The 21204-nt window shown below is 37.2% G+C and overlaps 3 protein-coding genes across 6 annotated transcripts; 1 reads left to right on the plus strand and 2 right to left on the minus strand.

Annotated features, from left to right (window-relative positions):
* The first annotated feature begins 550 nt into the window (after positions 1-550).
* LOC111795191 (uncharacterized) lies at positions 551-4105 on the plus strand. Of its 3 annotated transcripts, XR_015421061.1 has the most exons (5): positions 551-1044; positions 1551-2572; positions 2843-3060; positions 3251-3383; positions 3486-4105. XR_015421061.1 is itself a non-coding variant. In XM_087123825.1 (4 exons), exons 1-3 carry the CDS (start codon positions 724-726, stop codon positions 3006-3008), a joined length of 1509 nt encoding a protein of 502 aa, XP_086979951.1. In that variant the 5' UTR covers positions 551-723; the 3' UTR covers positions 3009-3034; positions 3486-4105. The 3 variants fall into 3 exon arrangements, 1 of the variants encoding a protein (XP_086979951.1); XR_002815166.2 differs by lacking the exon at positions 3251-3383; XM_087123825.1 differs by lacking the exon at positions 3251-3383 and having other exon boundaries at positions 2843-3034.
* On the minus strand, positions 3243-7652 carry LOC111795189 (cellulose synthase-like protein H1). 2 transcript variants are annotated; one of them, XM_087123823.1, is made up of 9 exons: positions 7352-7652; positions 6733-7051; positions 6528-6650; positions 6206-6322; positions 5435-5647; positions 5018-5129; positions 4753-4931; positions 4138-4488; positions 3243-4026 (listed from the first exon to the last, which is right to left on the minus strand). In XM_087123823.1, the coding sequence occupies exons 1-9, from the start codon at positions 7612-7614 to the stop codon at positions 3475-3477; spliced, it is 2229 nt and encodes a 742-aa protein (XP_086979949.1). In that variant the 5' UTR covers positions 7615-7652; the 3' UTR covers positions 3243-3474. The 2 variants fall into 2 exon arrangements, with proteins under 2 accessions (XP_086979949.1, XP_086979950.1); XM_087123824.1 differs by lacking the exon at positions 6206-6322.
* Positions 7653-13852: 6200 nt separating this feature from the next.
* Positions 13853-18061, minus strand: LOC147792743 (cellulose synthase-like protein H1). Its single transcript, XM_087123955.1, has 9 exons — positions 17791-18061; positions 16937-17255; positions 16726-16851; positions 16436-16552; positions 15867-16079; positions 15473-15584; positions 15208-15386; positions 14564-14914; positions 13853-14452 (listed from the first exon to the last, which is right to left on the minus strand). Exons 1-9 carry the CDS (start codon positions 18051-18053, stop codon positions 13904-13906), a joined length of 2229 nt encoding a protein of 742 aa, XP_086980081.1. The 5' UTR covers positions 18054-18061; the 3' UTR covers positions 13853-13903.
* Positions 18062-21204: the final 3143 nt, after the last annotated feature.

Below are 21204 nucleotides of genomic sequence, written 5' to 3' on the forward strand. Positions count from 1 at the left end.
ATAATTTTGAAATTACATAAAATTATATCACCTTATCAGCATGTTAGGGAGATGTTTTCACACCTTTAAGTAATGTTTCGTTCCCCTCTCCGATTAATGTGGGATCTCACCATTAGCGTTCTCGTCCTACAATCCACCCTTTTCAGGTCCAGTGTCCTCAATGACGCTGGCACACTGTTCGGTGTCTGTTTCGTTCTCATCTCCAATCAATATGAGATTTCACAATTCACCCTTTAGGGTTCTAGTGTTTTTGTCCCACAATCCACCCCTCGAGGATCTAGCATCCTTGTTGGTACACTATTTATTGCTTGATTTTGATACCATTGGTAACAACTTAAGCCCATCGCTACGTTGGCACACCACTCGATGCATGACTTTGATATCATTTGTAACAACTCAAATCCACTGCTACTAGTATTATCCGCTTTGATCGGTTACGTATTAGAGATTTTAATCTCTAAATCCAAACCAATCTCTAAGAAAAAGAAAAGAAAAAAAAAAAAAAAAAAAAATCCTACCAAGTCGGAAGCCGCGACTTCTAATAGCGAGTTCTTCATTCCATGATACGCTGCGTTTTGGACATTCTCTCTGTAGTCTGTACCGAAATGCCATCCTCTCCGTCACCGAGAAAGGAATCGATCTTCATTATCGAAATCCACACAGAACCCAAACTCTGTCGCTCACACTAGCCGGAGACACGCCGAACACCTTTAAACCCTATCAATGGCGTACCAAATCCCTAACGATCTCATCAAACAACTTCAGATCTCACTTCGAAATGAAGCCAAACTCTCCTCCTACGACCCTCACGATTCTTCACTTCCTAATCTACCGTCGCTCCATGAAACAATTGCTAAGCTCGACCCTTCGCCGCCTTATCTTCGTTGCAAGCACTGCAAAGGAAGATTGCTTAGAGATTTGAAGTCATTTATTTGCGTTTTGTGCGGCAAGGAACAGAACACGGAGGTCCCTCCAGACCCGATTAATTTCAAGAATACCATCGCTTGTCGTTGGCTGCTTGAGTCCTTGGACTTGGATGGATCGGTAGGTTCTTCTATTTTGTTAGGAATCTTGAGATTTTGTTTTACCCTTGTATATTTGTTAAGATTCGTGTCGGAATAGGGAAAAGTTCAACTTCAGTTTCTCCTGTTCTAACGTAGGCGCTTGTGTATTGTATGAGTTACTTACACATCTCTCTAGGGAAGATTTATTGCGAAAAATTTGTCGCCGATTCTAAAATGCTGTATTAGTTCAAATAGACTGTAGGCTTGATGGAAAACTTTGGTTCTAGTTTCGGAGAAAAATCTGTTAGAATTATAAAAGCTTCTGTTCTTGCATGGATTTACTATCTTAATTCTAATGCTCATGGTTGTGGTATTCAGGAAGTTCATCTGTGAATTCATCTGAAATGGATAATTTTCAAAGTTGATTTTAGCACGAAAGTAGTTTCTGCATTTAGGCCAGTAGGATTAGATTGTTGATTGATGTTGTTGCATGCCTGGGATTCTTACGGGCTGATCCTTTGAAATGTATTTGGAAATCTTTTGCAGGAGATGGTGGGGCATATGGATTTGAAGGAATCGAACCGAGGAAAATCAGCTGAGGAGTTTCCCCTCACTGATCTTCTAGATTTAAAGATCAGGTGGCCTGAATCTGAAAAAAGGGGGCTCTCAGACAATTCTCTGGCTCCAAGTAAAAGTACCTTGAATTTGGCTGAAGTTGATCTTGACAACTACTTTTCTGAGGAAAACAAAGACACTACCTTAAAAGTATCTGATGAGCCACTGAATCAACAAATTGATGGTTCTGAAAGCAAAACTTTTCAGGACAATGTAGATCTTAGTTTGTTTGGAAATGTTCAATCTTCTGAGACAGCGACAAGGATCAATGAACATGAGAGTAGTGATTCCTTTTCTGGTTGGGAGGCAAACTTTCAGACTGTTAACTCTGCAACTTCTCATAATAATTCTAAATCAGTTGATCCTTTTGCTATTTCTGGGGTCGATATTTCTTACTCTTTGGAACTAACATCTGGACACCAGAACAAGTATAGAAGTGGAGAAATAGAAGAAACAAAAAACCCCTCTTCATCAATGACCAGTGATTGGTTTCAACAACAAGATGATTTATGGAGTAGTTCAAACCATGAAACCATTTGCACGCCTGAACAGGTCAACCAAACTGGATTTGATGGAAAAACTGTAGGGACTGCAGATTATTCTTCATCAGCAAGTGTTGATTGGTTTCAAGATGATCAGTGGCAAGGAGGGAGCAAAAAGAAGCCTGATGATAATAGTGATTTCAAGGATGACGACTCAGCGGATGCTTGGGATGATTTTACTAGCTCAACCGGCATGCAAGGCTCTTTGGATAATTTTGGGAAAGATATTGTTAATAACATTGTGCCAAAAGTCGCTGAAATATCAGAAATAGATTTCTTCGGCACAACGCCATCAAAGGATATTAATTTTGGAAACTTTTCTCAGCCAAATTTATTTGTGGAAGCCTTCCCCAATTTGAATGGTACATCAGAAGAAAAGGCAACGCGGCCCGATGCGTCTGATTTAAGCAGGTATGTACAAATTAATCAAATATTGTTATAAGGCAACTGAAAATACAATATTCTTACAGTTGACACCCATGGCTAGGAGGTTCCCTGTTTTCATATTCCTCCTTATGCCCCACTAAAATTGTTTGGTCATCAAGTCTGGTTTAGACTCTCTATCAATCGTCACTCATTCATGCAAATGCATCACTCCCTTCAAGCTTTCATTTATATATTTTTCTTTTTTAAAACAATCAGCCAACTTATTCCATACCTTCTACATTTTTCATGTTTTAGGATGAGTGAAGAGAACGGGAAAAGTGGAGAAAATTCCAAAGCTACGAAGGAAATTCAGGCTTCATCCGCTCCAAGTTCAAATTTAGATGACGTACAGATGATGATGGCGAAGATGCACGACCTTTCTTTTATGCTCGAAAGCCATCTTTCAATCCCACCAAAGTGATGCATCTTTAGTTCTTCTTCTGAAGAGTACGCGCTGCCACTGAGCTTTTCATGTATTTTTCTTTCCCTTTTCCTTTTTAAATCTGTTGCAGCGTAGTGTTGTTTATAACTGAAAATGCATTCTTTGATTTTATTAAATGGCCATATGCCGTTGTTGCCAATTGCAGACATAACACTAACATACTGCCGATTCACATGACTGACATACTCCTTTCAAACTAACATATACCCTCCATTCAACAGAAATCCTCTGTATTCCCAGATGACTGTTTTATTCATTGAATAAAGCTGTATATGTGACACAAGTAGACAGCCCCTAGAGCCACCGCAGGTGACTTTACAAATAGTAAATAGTGGGAGTCCAATATTTGCCATTGTGAGTCAATCCCTTCATAAGGATGATCGTAGGGATAAAAATAACTTAGCTTGAAGACAGAATTTTAGTAACTGACCAAAATTTATTCATTTCACTTTGTAGACATTCGACACAAGTATACAAACAAGAAAGCCAAAGCACTGGATTTGAATAGGGTGGACCATGGAAGCCCATAGCTTCCCTTTGCAAACATCCCCTTCAAAATTGGCCAGAAGCACAAAACCAACCACACACTGCATGTCACCTCACCCACCCCAAACTCTTGACGGCCTGGCTGTGTTCCCAAGAAACCGATTGAAAGTGCCGCTAGTTGAATCATCATAATGGTTGTGATTGGCACAAACATTGGGGACTCATCAAATGTGAACCGACCCAAATCTCTATCACTACTCTCTGTGTCATCACTAGAAGAAGAAGCTGACTCCTTTTTTGTTACCTCGAACGTCGTCTCTGATAGTCCTAAAATCTTCAAAAAGACAGCCACAACTCCAAGCAAGCAAGAACACATTGACTTAATCATATCCATTCTATGGTTATTCCACCAGGCTCTTATGGATTGGTCCGTTTCGATGTACCCTAACATCTGTCTTAGGACGAAAAGGATGAAAAGGAGCAGAGGTATGCATATTACTGGTTCCTGTACCTGCATTGAGATGGCCATAGTTGGTTACCTCAAATTTACTTAACAAGTCTTGAATGAAACTTGAATATCTCTGATTTTTTAGATGGTGTAGAGATTGTATTGTATACTTACCTTGGGCAGAAAATGAAAGTTGGCTATTAGACAAAATGCTGGCAGAAGAGCGTAACATATCTCTGGAATAGCTTGAACGCTCGTCAGGTACATCCATAGATAGAACATACGTTGCCTAAATTGGAGCTTATCAGAGAGAGCAGTGACAATGGGGGAGTTTTTGCTAATTAAGGTTTCAAGTAGCCCTGTGATTGCTCTCTTATGATGGTTTAATGGAATTGGGCCGCCTGAGGGTGCACATCCTAGGAAGGCTGGCGGTGTTGGTGTAAGGTATGCAGATTTCCATCCCTTTTTATGTATCAACATCCCTGTCAAAACGTCCTCCACTATTGATCCATATTGCCAACCCACCTAAGGACCAATCAGCAATTATTAAAGTAAACCAAGGTGGAAACATTTGTTAAAAATTAATGTGTCTCAAACTAATTTGAGGAGAACTCATAAATCAGCCCCTGCCATAAAGCTTTATTTATTTGAGTTCAATCTAGCCCAAACGGTTTTGGGTTGAGTTGATCAAGTTCTTCAGGTTGTCTATTTTTTCTAACTAGATTTGGTGTAGAATCAACTATTAGAGCTCATGAAAACTAGAACCAAAAACATTATTTGAAAGCAAACCTTGGAACCCCAACAAGAATTGTGTTCATAATCAGCAGTAGCAACTTCATGTGTTGCTTTGATCGAGTCGGCTAGACAATTTGGATAATCTTCGACGCTTCTTAGAATTCGAGTAGCCGAGGTTACGAAATCTTTTGAATTCCCAAATGTTTTATATAACTCATCATCGTAATATTTCTCTGCAAAACGATTTGATATGAACAGTATAAACACAAAAGAAACAATAAGAAAAAAAGAAAAACCAGATTGTAATAAGGTTGATTACCATTAATATTAGCTTCATTAGGTGATTGACCGTACAACACTTTTCTTCTATGAATACATCCTGTTCCCATATACGCAGGCCCTTGAATTCCTGCCATTCCACGCATCGTGAGCTGCAAAAACAACAAAATTTTCTAAATATTAATTAACAAAAATTTATAAGAAAAGAATTTTGGCTAAATTAATAAAAATACCCTAAATTTTGTGTTTTTAAAAAAAATACTCATAAATTTTCAAATTTTTTAATAATACCTTTAAATTTAAGTTTAACATTTTTCCGACCATTTAAAAAAAATAAAAATAAAAATAAAAGAATTATTAAAACTTTTTGTGAGTGATAATTCACAAAATTTAAGGATATTTTTTTAATTAATTTGGCGAAAAACTTATGAAAAATAAATGAAAAAACAAAAAATACCTGCATTATGATAATCCATTGGTTCCCAAAGGGATCATCTTGGAGGCCATTATAAAAGCATTGAGGAAACTGAACAAATGCAAACTCTCTATGGATGATTGGATCTTTGAAGAGACACGTTGCTTGTAAAATAATATCGGGATTATTCACAAACATGTCACAGTCTAAGTTCATCATATAAGGAGCATTTGTCATTAATCCCGATACTCTTGTCTGCATAATAAATAAAATAAATATATTATATAACAACCTAAATTCCATCAGTAAATATTGTCTGTTTTGCAATACGTATCACCGTTAGACTCACAACTTTAAAATGTGTTTACTATATAGATGTTTCCACACCTTTATAAAAAATGTTTTGTTCTACTTTCTAACTGATGTGTAACCTCACGGTTTTAAAACACATCTACTAAAAAGAGGTTTCCACACCCTTCTAAGAAATGTTTTGTTCCCTTCATCTCACTATCTCACGGTTTTATCTCACAGTCCAACAGTTTTAAAACGAGTCTACTAGAGAGAGGTTTCTACACCCTAATGAGGAATGTTTCGTTGCCCTCCCCAACTGATGTGGGATCTCACAGCTTCACGATTTTAAAACGCGTCTACTAGATAGAGGTTTTCACACCCTTATAAATAATGTTTTGTTTCCCTCTCCAACAGATGTATGATCTCACATACTATTAGAGATTATATATATATATATATATATGTATGTATGTATATATATCTTCGAGAGAGAAATTTAGCATAAGGAAAATGTGAAATTACCAAAACATTCATAGCTCCAGCTTTGTTATGGTGAGTGATATTTGGTCTCTTCTCTCTCGATACATAGATCAAATGAGGCAATCCATCTTCAATACCTTCCTTGTTCTCCCATATCACCTACCAATTTCATCACATTAATTCAAAATAAATTCAACATTTAAATCTATACGTGACATCCTATATTCCTACATTAGTTGAGAAAGAGAACGAACCACCATTTATAAAAGTGTAGAAAACTTTTCTTAACATACGTGTATAAGAAAGTCCATACAGAAGCCTAAAAGGACAATATCTGCTAGCCTACTAGTAGACGGGCCCGTACCTTAATTATTGGAGCATGATTCTTTGGTTTAGTGTTAGAGAAATCTGCATCCCCCACAAGATTGCCGAATGTAAAGCTTTTAGCGGCGTCCTCAATCCTCTGGTTCAGCTCCTCGTACGCGTCCTTTTTACACAAAAATATAAACCATTTTTTAATTTTTATTTATATATATATATAAAAGAATTATCTTTCAAATTCTATTTACCTTCATTCTCCTCCACTCGTATTGAAACTCCAGCGACCCAGTTGAGGGTAAGTCGTCGGAGAAATATCTAAACGGAGCTCTAACTTTGACCTTATATTTCTTGCAAAACGGCACCCAAATTTTAGCAAATTTAAGAGCTTCAGAGAGAGAATAAAATGTGAGTGGCGAACAGCCATCGTCGGAGACGTAACAAGCCAGTTTATTGGCCGGATATTCCACCGCTAACAAAGATAGCACCGTGTTTATCGTGATTATCGGCGGCTCCAGCATCGGATCCGTCGTCGTAATGAAAACGTCCACCGGTGGAAGCTCCTCCACTCTGTTTTTCCACACAAATAAATGAAAACCACAAAATTAAAATTATTCCTCTCCTCCACTCTCCACTCTAGTATGATATTGTCTACTTTGAACTTAATCTTTCGTGGCTTTGCTTTTGGTTTCCCCAAAAGTCCTCGTATTAATGAAGATATATTCATTCCCTAAATTTATTAAGGTGGGACTCTCTTCCAACACTCAGCAAAGAAATTTTCTCGAAAAACCAAAAGTAAAGTCATGAGAACTTGGGTTCAAATTAGACAATATTATAACATTGTAAATTACAATCGTTATTAAAGGTTACCGTTTGAGGAGGCGTTGGGGATAGATTTGGTACTGGACGGGGGTCCAAGTGAGATTGGCGGTTAGAGCCCAGAAGAAAGCGAACCAGGACTCGCAGAGGAAGGCAATGGCGTAGAGCCAGCAGAGCCCATGGGTGCGCACCAGAAGGAGCCGGTAGCCGAGCAAGGCAACCAGGAGCAAGAAAATGGTGATATCCAAAGCTCGTTGCAAAGGCCTTTGAAGTTCGACCTTTTGGTACAGAGAAAGAGCGTTGGGTTTGGCCATCGGGAAACAAGAAGACTCTGGAAATTCTCATCTTCATTTCATCGCATTTTATAGGGAAATTAAAACAAAATGAATAAATAATTAAATAAAAAAAAAAAAAAAGGGAGACAAGAGTCAAATACGTTGAATCCGACAAAATGTTCTGTTAGATTCAACATTTCGTGGGGATCAAGGAGGTTTCAAATTTAGTCTCCACAAGAAGTGTTCAAATTTGCTTTCAACCATATTTTTGTTTTTTTTTTTTTCACCTGTGATTAATTTACTTTATACTAATAGAATGATAAAAAGTTAAACGTGTTTATATGACCCGATAATTCGATCAATTAGAATTCTTCAACTTAAATCATAAAAGTTGAATTGGGTTAAAAAAAAAATGATTCAAATTTGATTGAATTTTTTTAGAACTGAACATTTGGGTCGATTAGCAGATTTTCTATTTTGTTTTTTTTTTTTTTTTTGTTAGACAACCCAACTCAACTTTACTGTACTTATTATTATGAAAATTAAGAATATTTATATTTATAAGCTTAATGATGTCTTGTAATTTGTGAATATTTGATATTTGAACTTTACCCGATTTTAGTTGTTAATGTAATATATACGATGGATAACTATGTTTTTTTTTTTAATTATTAAAAAAAACAACTCCATAACTTAACTCAATTCATTAGAAGGTTTGGTTAGTTGTTCGGTCACCTATCTAAAAATTTAGATTGAATAAAAGAAATTATAATTTAACCGGATAATTATTATTTTAATTGTGGATGGTTCAGCTTTTTGATAATAATAATAAAAAATTGGAAATAAGTTTTAAATGTAATAAATTTTAAATCAAAGTAGAGTCAAGTCAATTGGAATACCAAAATAAAGACTTTTTTTCAAAAGGAAAACCAATGATTCAATTTGGCTGCTCTTGATTATTCCTTTTCTTGGGGAACAAGATTGTGCTTCATATCTTAAACATGTTTTTATATATCTAAGAGCGAACCCAAAAATAAATAAAGTAAATAAAATTTGAAATTGGTGACGACTTCCACTCAAGAATTTAGATGAGAATTTTGAATTTGAATTTACTACATAATGATCTCAACTTCTTTTTTTTTTTTTTTTTTTTTTTCAGCCTACGACATGATTACGTTATTTATTCATTATTTCTAAGAGTAGAGTGTTGAGGATTGTTGGAAGTGAGTCCCACATCGCTAATTTAGGGAATGATCGTGAGTTTATAAGTAAAGGAACACATCTTCATTGGTATAAGACCTTTTAGGGAAGTCAAAAGCAAAGTCATGAGAGTTTATGCTCAAAGTGGACAATATCGTACCATGGTGAAAAGTCGTAGTTTCTAACATGGTATCAGAGTCATGCCTTATCGGACTTGCTCCAAAGCTACTTAACTCATATAGATTATGTATAGACAGTTAGAGATTTACTAACTTATCCTTAACCATGATCCGTCTTGACGAAAGTCACATAATATTTTAGTAGCCGCAAATATATGGAATCACTTGATGAATATACAATGTTGAGACTATTAAGAGGTCGTCCATTAACCTTTAATAGTGAACTATAGTGAACTGTAAAACTTGATCTATACACGCTCAATTGGGGGTTGTTTTTTTTGGCATATATGAAGGAAGAACAAAGCCAAGGCAGCTGACTTGTAGATGATAGACAAGGGAAGCCCATATCTTCCTTTGTAACGGAAGCGGAAGCTAGATCGGTCGTACTCACACACCCACAAACAGAAATTATAAAGAGACACAAAGATTTACGTGGTTTGGAGAGAAGAAATTCTCCTACACTGGTAGCAGCCAATCTAAAAAATCCAAGTATTTACCAAGTGTATATCTCACACTCTGTGTAAGAGTCCAAACCCACCGCTATCCGATATTGTTCTCTTTGAGCTTTTTCGGGGCTTTCCCCCCTTTCGGGCTTCCCCTCAAGGTTTTAAAACGCGTTTACTAGGGAGAAGTTTCCCCATCCTTAGAAACCTTATAAAGGGTGTTTCGTTCTCCTCCCCAAACGATGTAGGATCTTACAATCCACCCCCCTTTGGGGGCTAGCATCTTCGCTGGTACTCGTTCCCTTCTACAATCGATGTGGGACCCCCAATCCACCCTCCTTTGGGTCCCAGAGTTCTTGCTGGTACACCGCCTCGTGTCTACCCCCTTTGGGGCTTAACCTCTTTGCTGGCGCAACGCCCAGTGTCTGGCTCTGATACCATTCGTAACGGTCCAAGCCCCGCTAGCATATGCTGTCCTTTTTGGGTTTTCCCTTTCATGCTTGTCCTCAAGGTTTCCACACCCTTATGTAAGGGTATTTGTTCTCCTCCCCAACCAACGTGGGATCTCACAACTCTCACACTACAAAGTCTCTCAACAAAGTTCCTCCCGAATGGCACTCTGCACATACAAAATGATACTCAAACTCAATCAAATTCAATACATCTCAATCATCCTAGATAAACCCTTTTATATACCCATAGAAGCATTAATATCATACCTGAATCAAGATGATTCATATATCAAAATAGAAGATGAATCAAAAGGGTTATGAGCCAACTAAATGAGACTTACTCATGAACCAAACAAATGTCAATACATATATATAGGAGATGCATGAACCTATTATTCACAACAACTTACAACAGTTGTAGAAACGTTCGCGAGGCGGAAATGGGGAATTTAATCCCCATCCTCGTCTCCATTAGCTAATGAAGAAACCCCTCACTTCCTTTCCCATTTTCCGTTCAAGCGGGAATTTCCCACTCCATTTGAATGGGTTAAAGGATATCCGTAACTACGAGCTAACATAATATAACATGTATTGTGAATTCATGGTAGTTTTCCATTTGTACTTACAGTGGGGAAGAAGTGAGAGTTTGTGATGAGACAATAGGCTGGTAGCATTGCATAACAAAGCTTTGGAATGGAACGAAGGCCTCAATTGAGGAGCCATAAATACGCTACACATTGCTTCAGTGGTAAATTGTCATAAATTTTGATTTGATTTGGTTATTTGGATTAGATTTGATTCGGTTTCGAATTAGATTTAGTCATATCAGATTTAGTCACATTCGGAGATTTGATTTTGTAATACTATATAATAGCAATTTTATTCTTCAATAGGATGGATTTCTCCCTCCATTCCTAACAAGTGGTATCGGGATTTGGGGGAGGAACAAGTGGTATTAGAGCTTGATTGTGGTATTTGGGGTATTGTGAAAGTTTTGGCCTCATCGACCACTAGACGTGCTCACAATCGTGCCTATTTTCTTGAGCACAATCGTGCCTATTTTCTTGAAAATCAATTTTCAAGAATTGTGTTTTTTAGTTACATCGAGATTAATTATTGCAAATGGCAAAATCATCTGGAATTAAATCACGGCGTGGATCGAGACTTTTGAGTTCCAATCTCGAAGTAGAGAAATTTATTGGAACCAATAATTTTGGTGTTTGGCGAGGCGAAGTTAGCGATTTGCTGGTCATGCAAGACCTTGATGTTTTTCTCCAAGAGGAGATGTCTGAAGACATGACAGACACCGAATAGACGATATTAAATCGACAAGCTTGTGGAATTATTCGATCCTGTCTTGACAAGAATAAAAAATATCCATTTATGAAATTTACCATGGCGAAAGAACTATGGGAGAAGTTTGAAGCGAAATATATGCAAAAGAGTGTAGAAAATATACTCTATTTGAAGAAGAAACTCTACCGTTTTGAATACAAGAAAGGTATCTCAATGGTTGAGCATTTGGATGATTTTAACAAAATCATCACTAATTTGCTCAATCTTGATGTTAAGATTGATGACGAAGACAAGGCGTTGTTGTTATTAAATTTTTTGCCCAAATCCTACGAGTTTTTAGTAACGACCTTACTACATGAAATCACTAATATTGATTTTAAAGATGTTTCAAATGCCTTAATAAATAATGAGATGCGAAAGAAGAAAAAGGAGACATATCAAGACTCTAGCTCAAATATTCTCACTACTCGTGGAAGGACTTCTACTTGGAAAATGAGCGAATGTGGAGAGTCCCGATCAAAATCGAGAGGTAGATCTGGTAATTGGAGAAAACTTGATAAAAATGAGTGTGCATATTGTCGACATAAAGGCCATTGGAAGAAAGATTGTCCGATCTTAAAAGAGAAGGGGTCGAAGTCCAACGTGGTTAGAGATGACGACACTGATACAAATAATGCCTTGACAATCTCCCTAAGCCAAACTAGTGAATCGATTCTTGATTCTGGGTGCTCCTATCATATGTGTTTCAATAGAGAGATGTTTTTGGACTTCAAAGAGTTCAACGGTGGAGTTGTCTATATGGGCAATGATAGTACTTGCAAGATGATGAGAATCGGCTCAGTACAAATCAAGATGTTTGACGGGGTTATACGAAAACTCAATGATGTGAGGTATGTCCCTGACTTGAAGAAAAATTTAATTTTCCTTGGCGTTTTGGATGCGAGTGGTTATCGTATCATTTTGGAAAGAGGGAATTTGAAAGTAGCTCGTGGAGCTTTGGTTGCTATTAAAGGAACTAGAAGAGGTAGCATATACTACCTCAACGGCACCACGATAGTTGGGCATGCTGCTGTGGCAAGTTCGAAAGAACAAGACATATCGAAATTATGGCACATGAGACTTAGGCATGTTGGTGAGAAGGCGCTTTAGACATTGGTGAACCAAGGAGTCCTTAAAGGTGCCACACAACGGGTAAAATTGAGTTTTATGAACATTGTATATTTGGTAAACAAAAAAAATGTGAAGTTTGGTACTGTTGTATACCAAACAAAGGGCATTTTGGATTATGTTACACTGATGTATGAGGCCCTACGAAGAATGTCTCATTGGGAGGAAAGAGGTGGTTTGTCACCTTTATTGATGACTACTCGATGAGAGTGGATGTATCCCATGAGGCACAAAAATGAGGTTCTCCAAATCTTCCTAGAGTTGAAGAAAATGGTAGAGAATCAGACAGACAGGAAAATCAAAAAGTTGAGATCAGACAACGGTGGAGAATATACTTATGATCCATTTTTTAAAGTATGCCGAGATGAAGGGATCGTTCGACACTTCACTGTTCCTAGTAAGCCACAACAAAATGGAGTTGCTGAGAGAATGAACCAGACATTAATAGAGAAGGTTCGATGCATATTGTCTCAAGCAAGATTTAGTAAGGCTTTTTGGGCTGAGGCTCTCAGTTATGCAGTTCACGTTTTCCTGTTTCTGGAAATGGTGGGAAAACTCTGCTTGAGGTATGGTCAGGTACTCCTGTTAGTGATTATGATAAATTGCACGTGTTTGGGTGTCCTGCTTATTATCATGTGACAGACTCAAAGCTGGATCCTAGAGCAAAAAAAGCTAAGTTTATGGGCTTTAGCAAAGGCGTGAAGGGCTATAGGTTTATGGTGTACAGAAACAAGTAAGATTGTTAATAGTCGAGATGTGACATTCGATGAGTCTGAAATGTTTTTGCAGAAAATTGAAAATAATGACGAGGCATTGAAGCAGGTGGAGAAGGTGGTGTTCTCTCCTGATATGGTTGCTCCTACTGCAGAACCTATTGATCAGGTAGATAATAACTCTCATGTCTTAGAACAAGAGGATAATAACTCTGATGACTTAGAACAAGAGGAGAAAAGCATCGAGGACTTGAGTCTATCGCCAAGAAAAGCATTGTAAATGAAAGAGTGGAGGAACCTGAGTCTATCGCCAAGAATAGACCACGAAGGGTAATTCGAAAACTTGCAAGGCTTGAGATGGTAGCAACCAACTCAGTTATCAACTTGGAGATCTTACGACAGGGTGGAGATTGTTATAAATTGTCATAAGTTTTGATTTGATTTGGTTATTGGTGATTTGAATTAGATTTAGTCATATCAGATTTAGTCACATCCGAGATTTGATTCTGTAATTCTATATAATAGTCAATTTTATTCTTCAATAGTACGAGAGATTTTTCCCTTCATTCCTAACAAGTGGTATTGGGATTTGGTGAAGTTTTTGTGTGTCACATTGTATTTCTTGAGTGACATTGGTGAGAGTCTTTGTTTATCAGTGATTGGTTACTACTCGTAGATGGAGGAGAACTTCTTCCCTCCGAATTATGTAAATATCTTGGTGTCTCTTTGTGTAATTTAGTTCATTGGTGTTATGAGTACATTTGTTTCGCTTTCGGCGCACAACCGCTTCAATTCGAACTTCCGAAATGACTGTTTTATTCATTGAATAAAGCTGTGTATTGATACAAGTAGACACTAGACAGCCCCTTAGCTTCATTTCAGTTTGTAGACATTCGACACAAGTATACAAACAAGAAAGCCAAAGCACTGGATTTGAATAGGGTGGACCGTGGAAGCCCATAGCTTCCCTTTGCAAACATCCCCTTCAAAATTGGCCAGAAGCACAAAACCAACCACGCACTGCATGTCACCTCACCCACCCCAAACTCTCGACGGTCTGGCTGTGTTCCCAAGAAACCGATTGAAAGTGCCGCTAGTTGAATCATCATAATGGTTGTAATTGGCACAAACATTGGGGACTCATCAAATGTGAACCGACCCAAATCTCTATCACTACTCTCTGTCTCATCGCTAGAAGAAGCCGACTCCTTTTTTGTTACCTCAAACGTTGTCTCTGATAGTCCTAAAATCTTCAAAAGGACAGCCACAACTCCAAGCAAGCAAGAACACATTGACTTAATCATATCCATTCTATGGTTATTCCACCAGGCTCTTATGGATTGGTCCGTTTCGATGTACCCCAACATCTGTCTTAGGACGAAAAGGACGGAAAGGAGCAGAGGTATGCATATTACTGCTTCCTGTACCTGCATTGGGATGGCCATAGTTGGTTACCTCAAATCTACTTAACAAGTCTTGAATGAAACTTGAATATCTCTGATCTTTTAGATGGTGTAGAGATTGTATTGTATAGTTACCTTGGGCAGAAAATGAAAGTTGGCTATTAGACAAAATGCTGGGAGAAGAGCGTAACATATCTCTGGAATAGCTTGAACGCTGGCAAGGTATATCCATAGATAGAACATACGTTGCCTAAATTGAAGCTTATCAGAGAGAGCAGTGACAACGGGGGAGTTTTTGCTAATTAAGGTTTCAAGTAGCCCTGTGATTGCTCTCTTATGATGGTTTAATGGAATTGGGCCGCCTGAGGGTGCACATCCTAGGAAGGCTGGTGGAGTTGGTATAATGTATGCAGATTTCCATCCCTTTTTATGAATCAACATCCCTGTCAAAACGTCCTCCACTACTGATCCATATTGCCAACCCACCTAAGGACCAATCACCAATTAGATGGAAACATTTTTGTTTTCGTCTGTATTCGTGTTAGTCTGGTTCCACCCAAATTAATTTTAGGAGAACTCATAAATCAACTCATTCCATAAAGTTTTTATTTATTTGAGCTCAATCCAACCCAAATAAATTGATAATTCAACTCAAACGGTACGGTTTTGGGTTGAGTTGATCAAGTTCTTCGGATCTTCTATTTTTTCTGTGTTTTGGGTAAGAATCAACTATCAAAGCTCATAAAAACTAGAACCAAAAGCATTATTTGAAAGCAAACCTTGGAACCCCAACGAGAATTGTGTTCATAATCAGCAGTAGCAACTTCATGTGTTGCTTTGATTGAGTCAGCTAGACAATTTTGATAATCTTCGACGCTTCTTAGAACTCGAGTAGCCGAGGTTACGAAATCTTTTGAAATCCCAAATGTTTTATATAACTCATCATCGTAATATTTCTCTGCAAAACGATTCCATATGAACAACATAAACACAAAAGAAGCAATAAAAAAAAAAAAAAAAACAGATTGTAATAAGGTTGATTACCATTAATATTAGCTTCATTAGGTGATTCACCGTACAACACGTTTCTTCTATGAATACATCCTGTTCCCATATAAGCAGTCCCTTGAATTCCTGCCATTCCACGCATCATGAGCTGCAAAAACAATATCATTTTTTTTTAAGTAAATATTACTCAACAAAAATTTATACTAAAAATATTTTTGTACGGTTAAAAAAATACTCATAAATTTTCAAAAATTTCAATAATGTATCTTTAAATTTTGAAGTTTAATATTTTTTCGACAATTTACAAAAATAAAAAATTAAAAGTTTACGAAAAATTATTAAAGTGATCATTCATAAAATTTAAGGATATTTTTTTAATTAATTAGGGAAAGACTTATGAAAAATAAATGAAAAAAATATAAATAAATACCTGCATCATGATAATCCATTGGTTCGCAAAGGGATCATCTCGGAGGCCATTATAAAAGCATTGAGGAAACTGAATAAATGCATACTCTCCATGGATGATTGGGTCTTTGAAGAGACACATTCCTTGTAAAATAACGTCGGGATTATTCACATACATGTCACAGTCTAAGTTCATCATGTAAGGAGCATTTGTCATTAATCCTGACACTCTTGTCTGCATAATAAATAAAATAAAATAAAATAAATAAATATATATTATATAACAGTTCAATCTACCGTTAACAAATATTTTCGCTTTTGTTTATTACGTATCGTCGTCAGCTTCACGGCTTTAAAATATGTCTACTAGAGAGAGGTTTCTACACGCTAATAAGGAATGTTTTGTTACCCCTTCCAACCAATGTGAGATCTTACAACCTCACGATTTTAAAACACTCTACTAAGAAAGTTTTCACACCCTTATAAAGAATATTTTGTTCTTCTTTTCGATCGATATGAGATCTCAAAAATAACATTATATAATACATATGTATTGAAAGAGAATTTAGGATAAGAAAAATGTGAAATTACCAAAACATTCATGGCTCCAGCTTTGTTATGGTGAGTGATATTTGGTCTCTTCTCTCTCGATACATAGATCAAATGAGGCAATCCATCTTTAATACCTTCCTTGTTCTCCCATATCACCTACCAATTTCATCACATTAATTCAAAATAAATTCAACGTGACATTCTACACTCCCACGAGAGATTTGTAGTAGACTTGTATGGAGAAGCCCATGCAAAAAGTACAACAATCCCCATGCAAAAAGTACAAAAGGATAATATCTACTAGTTTAGCTGTAGACGTGGGCCCGTACCTTAATTATTGGAGCATGATTATTTGGTTTAGTGTCGGAGAAATCTGCCAGGTCCCCCACAAGATCGCCGAATGTAAAGCTTCTGGCGGCGTCGTCAATCCTTCGGTTAAGCGCTTCGTATGCATCCTTTTTACGCACAAATATAAACCTTTTTTTTAAATTTTTATTTGTATATATTTATATAATGAATAATCTTTCAAATTCTGGTTACCTTCATTCTCCTCCACTCGTATTGAAACTCCGACAACCCAGCTGAAGATAAGTCGTCAGAGAAATATCTAAACGGAGCTCTAACTTCGACCCTATATTTCTTGCAAAATGGCACCCAAATTTTAGCAAATTTAAGAGCTTCGGACAGAGAATAAAATGTGAGTGGCGAACAGCCGTCGTCGGAGACGTAACAAGCCAGTTTATTGGTCGGATATTCCACCGCTAACAAAGACAGCACCGTGTTTATCGTGATTATCGGCGGCTCCAGCATCGGATCCGTCGTCGTAATGAAAACGTCCACCGGTGGAAGCTCCTCCTCTCTGTTTTTCCACACAAATAAATGAAAACCACAAAATTAAAAATTATTCTAACATTTATCTCTAAATGGTTGGTGTTAAATCAACCTGACTCTCCACTATGATATTGTCCACTTTTAGCATAAGCTCTCATGACGTTTCTTTGAACTTTCTCAAGAGGTCTCACTATAATGGAGAAGTATTCTTTTATTATAAACTCATGATCATTTCCTGAATTAGCCAACGTGGGACTTTTATCCAACCGTTGGGAACAGAGTTCCACGTTGACTAATTATGAATTCTCTACTATAGTATGATATTGTGACTTTCAACATAATCTTTCATGGCTTTGGTTTGGGTTTCTCCAAAAGTCCTCGTACTAATGGAGATGTATTCCTTCCCTAAATTTATTAAAGTGGGACTCCCTCCTAATGAAGTCTTCTCAAAAAATCAAAAGTAAAGCCAAGAGAACTTACGTTAAAATCAGACAAAGGGTCATGGTTACTAACATAAATTACCATCCTTCCTCCGAACGGGAGGAAAAGGGGTTAAAGGTTACCGTTTGAGGAGGCGTTGGGGATAGGTTTGGTAATGGACGGGGGTCCAAGTGAGGTTGGCGGTTAGAGCCCAGAAGAAAGCGAACCAGGACTCGCAGAGGAAGGCAATGGCGTAGAGCCAGCAGAGCCCATGGGTGCGCACCAGAAGGAGCCGGTAGGCGAGCAAAGCAAGCAGGAGGAAGAAAATGGTGACATCCAAAGCTCGTTGCAAAGGCCTTTGAAGTTCGACCTTTTGGTACAGAGAGAGAGCGTTGGGTTTGGCCATTGGGAAGCAAAAAGAGACTGCAAATTCTCATCTTTATTTCATCGCATTTTATAGGGAAATTAAAAAAAAAAAAAAAAAAATTAATTAAATAAAAAAGTGACAAAAGAGTCAAATGCGTTGAACCCGAGAAAATGTTCTGTTAGATTCCATGGTTGCATTCCGACACTTGCCATGTCGTGGGGGTCAAGCAGGTCTCAAATTTGGTCTCCACATAGAAGTGTTCAAATTTGCTTTCAACCTTTTTTTTTTCTTTTTTTTAATTAATCACATGACCCTCTTTTTTTTGAAACTTGTGATTAATTTAAAAAAAAATTAAATGTGTTTGACTCCATCCTTCGATCTAATTGTCCAACTTAAACATAAAAGTTGAATTCGATTGAAAAAAATTTAATTTAGATTTGATTGAATTTAGATCCATTAGTCTGTGTGAGTCAACCTAACTCAACTTTACTTTACTTTTAAGATTATTATAAAAATTAATAATATTTGAAATTATTCAAATATTAATTGGAATACCAAAATAATGACTTTCCAAAATGTAAAACATTTAGTCAATTCGGATCTTCCTGATCATTTGAAATTGGTGACGACCTAAAATTTGAAATTGGTGACGACTTACACTCAAGAATTTAGATGAGAATTATGAATCTGGATTTAACACTTGATGATCTCGACATTCTTCTACAGTCTTACGACATAGTTACGTTATTTACTCGTTAATTCTAAGAGTGGAGACAATCTATCAACACGAATTCTTTTAACATGTTTTGCTCTTACTTACATGCATGTTAGGAAAATTTGTAAGATGACATCCAACATAAAATTGTGTTCCAACCAAATCATGTTTAACTTTAAAGTTCCTATGATTCCACTGGAAAAAAGTACAATTGGTATAAACAGTGACTTTCAATTCTTTCTATGATTTAATTATTGATGCAATAAGTAAGTTTTAGTTGTTGGTACAAAAATAAAGCAGCAGATTTAGTAGCCTGCCTCACAACAAGGACTCGATATCTTTATGTCGATAAAAAATTGCTCCAAAGCTACTTAACTCAACAGATTCTTAATATGAAAATGATACGATTAAATAACCATGTGGTCATGGTTAAGAGTTCGCTAGCTTATCCTCAACCATGAAGATGAGACCCATATGTAGGATCGCACAACAATGCACACACTCGATGTAGATGAACACCAAAGAACAGGATAGAGAAAATGTAAGGAAAACTCTGGTTAAAGGATTTATATTGATGACTTCATGTACAATAAGAGAGAATACATAGAATAGAGAAAGTCCATTTTCAAAGGTCTGGCTACGGGATATATATATGGTTTAGCTTACTATATTTAGCTTTACCAGATATAACCATCTACTATATATAACTATTTACCATAGCTTTAGCTTCTTACTCTACAATTTACTTTATATAATTTACCAAATATAGTTTTACTATGTATAATGTTGACCCAGCTATAAATAAGCAATCAGCTCCATAACCTAGCAGCCGGCTCCATAACCTAACATTATATCTAGACAGTTAGAGATTTGCTAACTTATTCTTAACCATGAACCGTCTTGTTCACATAATATTTTAGTAGCGACAAATATATGGAATCGCTCACTCGATGAATATACAATGTTGGGACAGAGGTCATCAATTAACCTTTAATAGTAAACCATAGTGAAGCGTAAAACTTGATCTATACTTGCACAATTATTATTATTATTATTATTATTATTTTTTTTTTGGCATAAATGAAGGAAGAACAAAGCCAAGGCAGCTGACTCGTAGATGATAGACAAGGGAAGCCCATATCTTCCTTTGTAACGAAAGCAAAAGCTAGATCAATCGTACTCACGCACCCACAAACAGAAATTGTAAAGAGACAGAACGATTTACGTGGTTTGGAGAGAAGAAATTCTCCTACACCGGTAGCAGCCAATCTAAAAAATCTAAGTATTTACTGAGTGTATATCTCACACTCTGTGTAAGAGTCCAAACCCACAGCTATCAGATATTGTCCTCTTTGAGCTTTTTCAGGGCTTTCCCCCTTTCGGGCTCCCCCTCAAGGTTTTTAAACGCGTTTACTAGGGAGAAGTTTCCACATCCTTAGAAACTTTATAAAGGGTGTTTCGTTCTCCTCCCCAAACGATGTGGGATCTCACAATCCACCCCCTTTGGGGGCCAGCGTCCTCGCTGGCACTCATTTCCTTCTACAATCGATGTGGGACCCCCAATCCACCCTCCTTTGGGACCCAGAGTTCTTGCTGGCACACCGCCTCGTGTCCACCCCCTTTGAGGCTCAACCTCTTCGTTGGCACAACGCCCGGAGTCTGGCTCTGATACCATTCGTAACGGTCCAATCCCCGCTAGCATATATTGTCCTTTTTGGGTTTTCCCTTTCGTGCTTGTCCTCAAAGTTTCCACACCCTTATGTAAGGGTATTTGTTCTCCTCCCCAACCGATGTAGGATCTCACAACTCTCACCCTACAAAGTCTCTCAACAAAGTTCCTCCCGAATGGCACTCGGCACATACAAAATGATACTCAAACTCAATCAAATTCAATACATCTCAATCATCCTAGATAAACCCTTTATATACGCATAGAAACATTAATGTCATACCTGAATCAAAATGATTCATATATCAAAATAGAAGATGAACCAAATAACTGAGTTATGAACCAAAAGGGTTATGAGCCAACTAAATGAGACTTACTCATGAACCAAATAAATGTCAATACATATATAGAAGAGGCACGAACTTATTATTCACAACAACTCACAACAGTTGTAGAAATGTTCGCAAGGCGGAAATGGGGAATCGAATCCCCATCCTCGTCCCCATTAGCTAATGAAGAAACCCCTCACTTCCTTTCCCATTTTCCGCTCAAGTGGGAATTTCTCACTCCATTTGAGATGGGTCTCTCAAGATCCCAATTGAATAGGTTAAAGGATATCCGTAACTACGAGTTAACATAATATAACGTGTATGGAGAATTCATGGTAGTTTTCAATTTGTACTTACAGTGGGGAAGAAGTGAGAGTTTGTGATGAGACAATAGGCTGGTAGCATTGCATAACAAAGCTCTGGAATGGAACGAAGGCCCCAAGTGAGGAGCCATAAATACGCTACACATTGCTTCAA

The sequence above is a fragment of the Cucurbita pepo genome, chromosome 5, assembly GCF_057944985.1.
Source record: "Cucurbita pepo subsp. pepo isolate OVF chromosome 5, ASM5794498v1, whole genome shotgun sequence".
Classification (NCBI taxonomy): Eukaryota; Viridiplantae; Streptophyta; class Magnoliopsida; order Cucurbitales; family Cucurbitaceae; genus Cucurbita; species Cucurbita pepo.

Excerpts from the sequence above, each read along its gene's own strand:
- LOC111795191 (XM_087123825.1), top strand. The coding sequence starts at position 724 with ATGGCGTACCAAATCCCTAACGATCTCATCAAACAACTTCAGATCTCA. Across the intron at positions 1,045-1,550 it reads CCTTGGACTTGGATGGATCG|GAGATGGTGGGGCATATGGA; the intron begins GTAGGTTCTTCT and ends AATCTTTTGCAG. Across the intron at positions 2,573-2,842 it reads GATGCGTCTGATTTAAGCAG|GATGAGTGAAGAGAACGGGA; the intron begins GTATGTACAAAT and ends TTCATGTTTTAG.
- LOC111795189 (XM_087123823.1), bottom strand. The coding sequence starts at position 7,614 with ATGGCCAAACCCAACGCTCTTTCTCTGTACCAAAAGGTCGAACTTCAA. Across the intron at positions 6,651-6,732 it reads ACGAGTGGAGGAGAATGAAG|GACGCGTACGAGGAGCTGAA; the intron begins GTAAATAGAATT and ends TTGTGTAAAAAG. Across the intron at positions 5,130-5,434 it reads AATGGATTATCATAATGCAG|CTCACGATGCGTGGAATGGC; the intron begins GTATTTTTTGTT and ends TTGTTTTTGCAG.
- LOC147792743 (XM_087123955.1), bottom strand. The coding sequence starts at position 18,053 with ATGGCCAAACCCAACGCTCTCTCTCTGTACCAAAAGGTCGAACTTCAA. Across the intron at positions 16,553-16,725 it reads ATCATGCTCCAATAATTAAG|GTGATATGGGAGAACAAGGA; the intron begins GTACGGGCCCAC and ends TGAAATTGGTAG. Across the intron at positions 16,080-16,435 it reads CTGGAGCCATGAATGTTTTG|ACAAGAGTGTCAGGATTAAT; the intron begins GTAATTTCACAT and ends TTTATTATGCAG.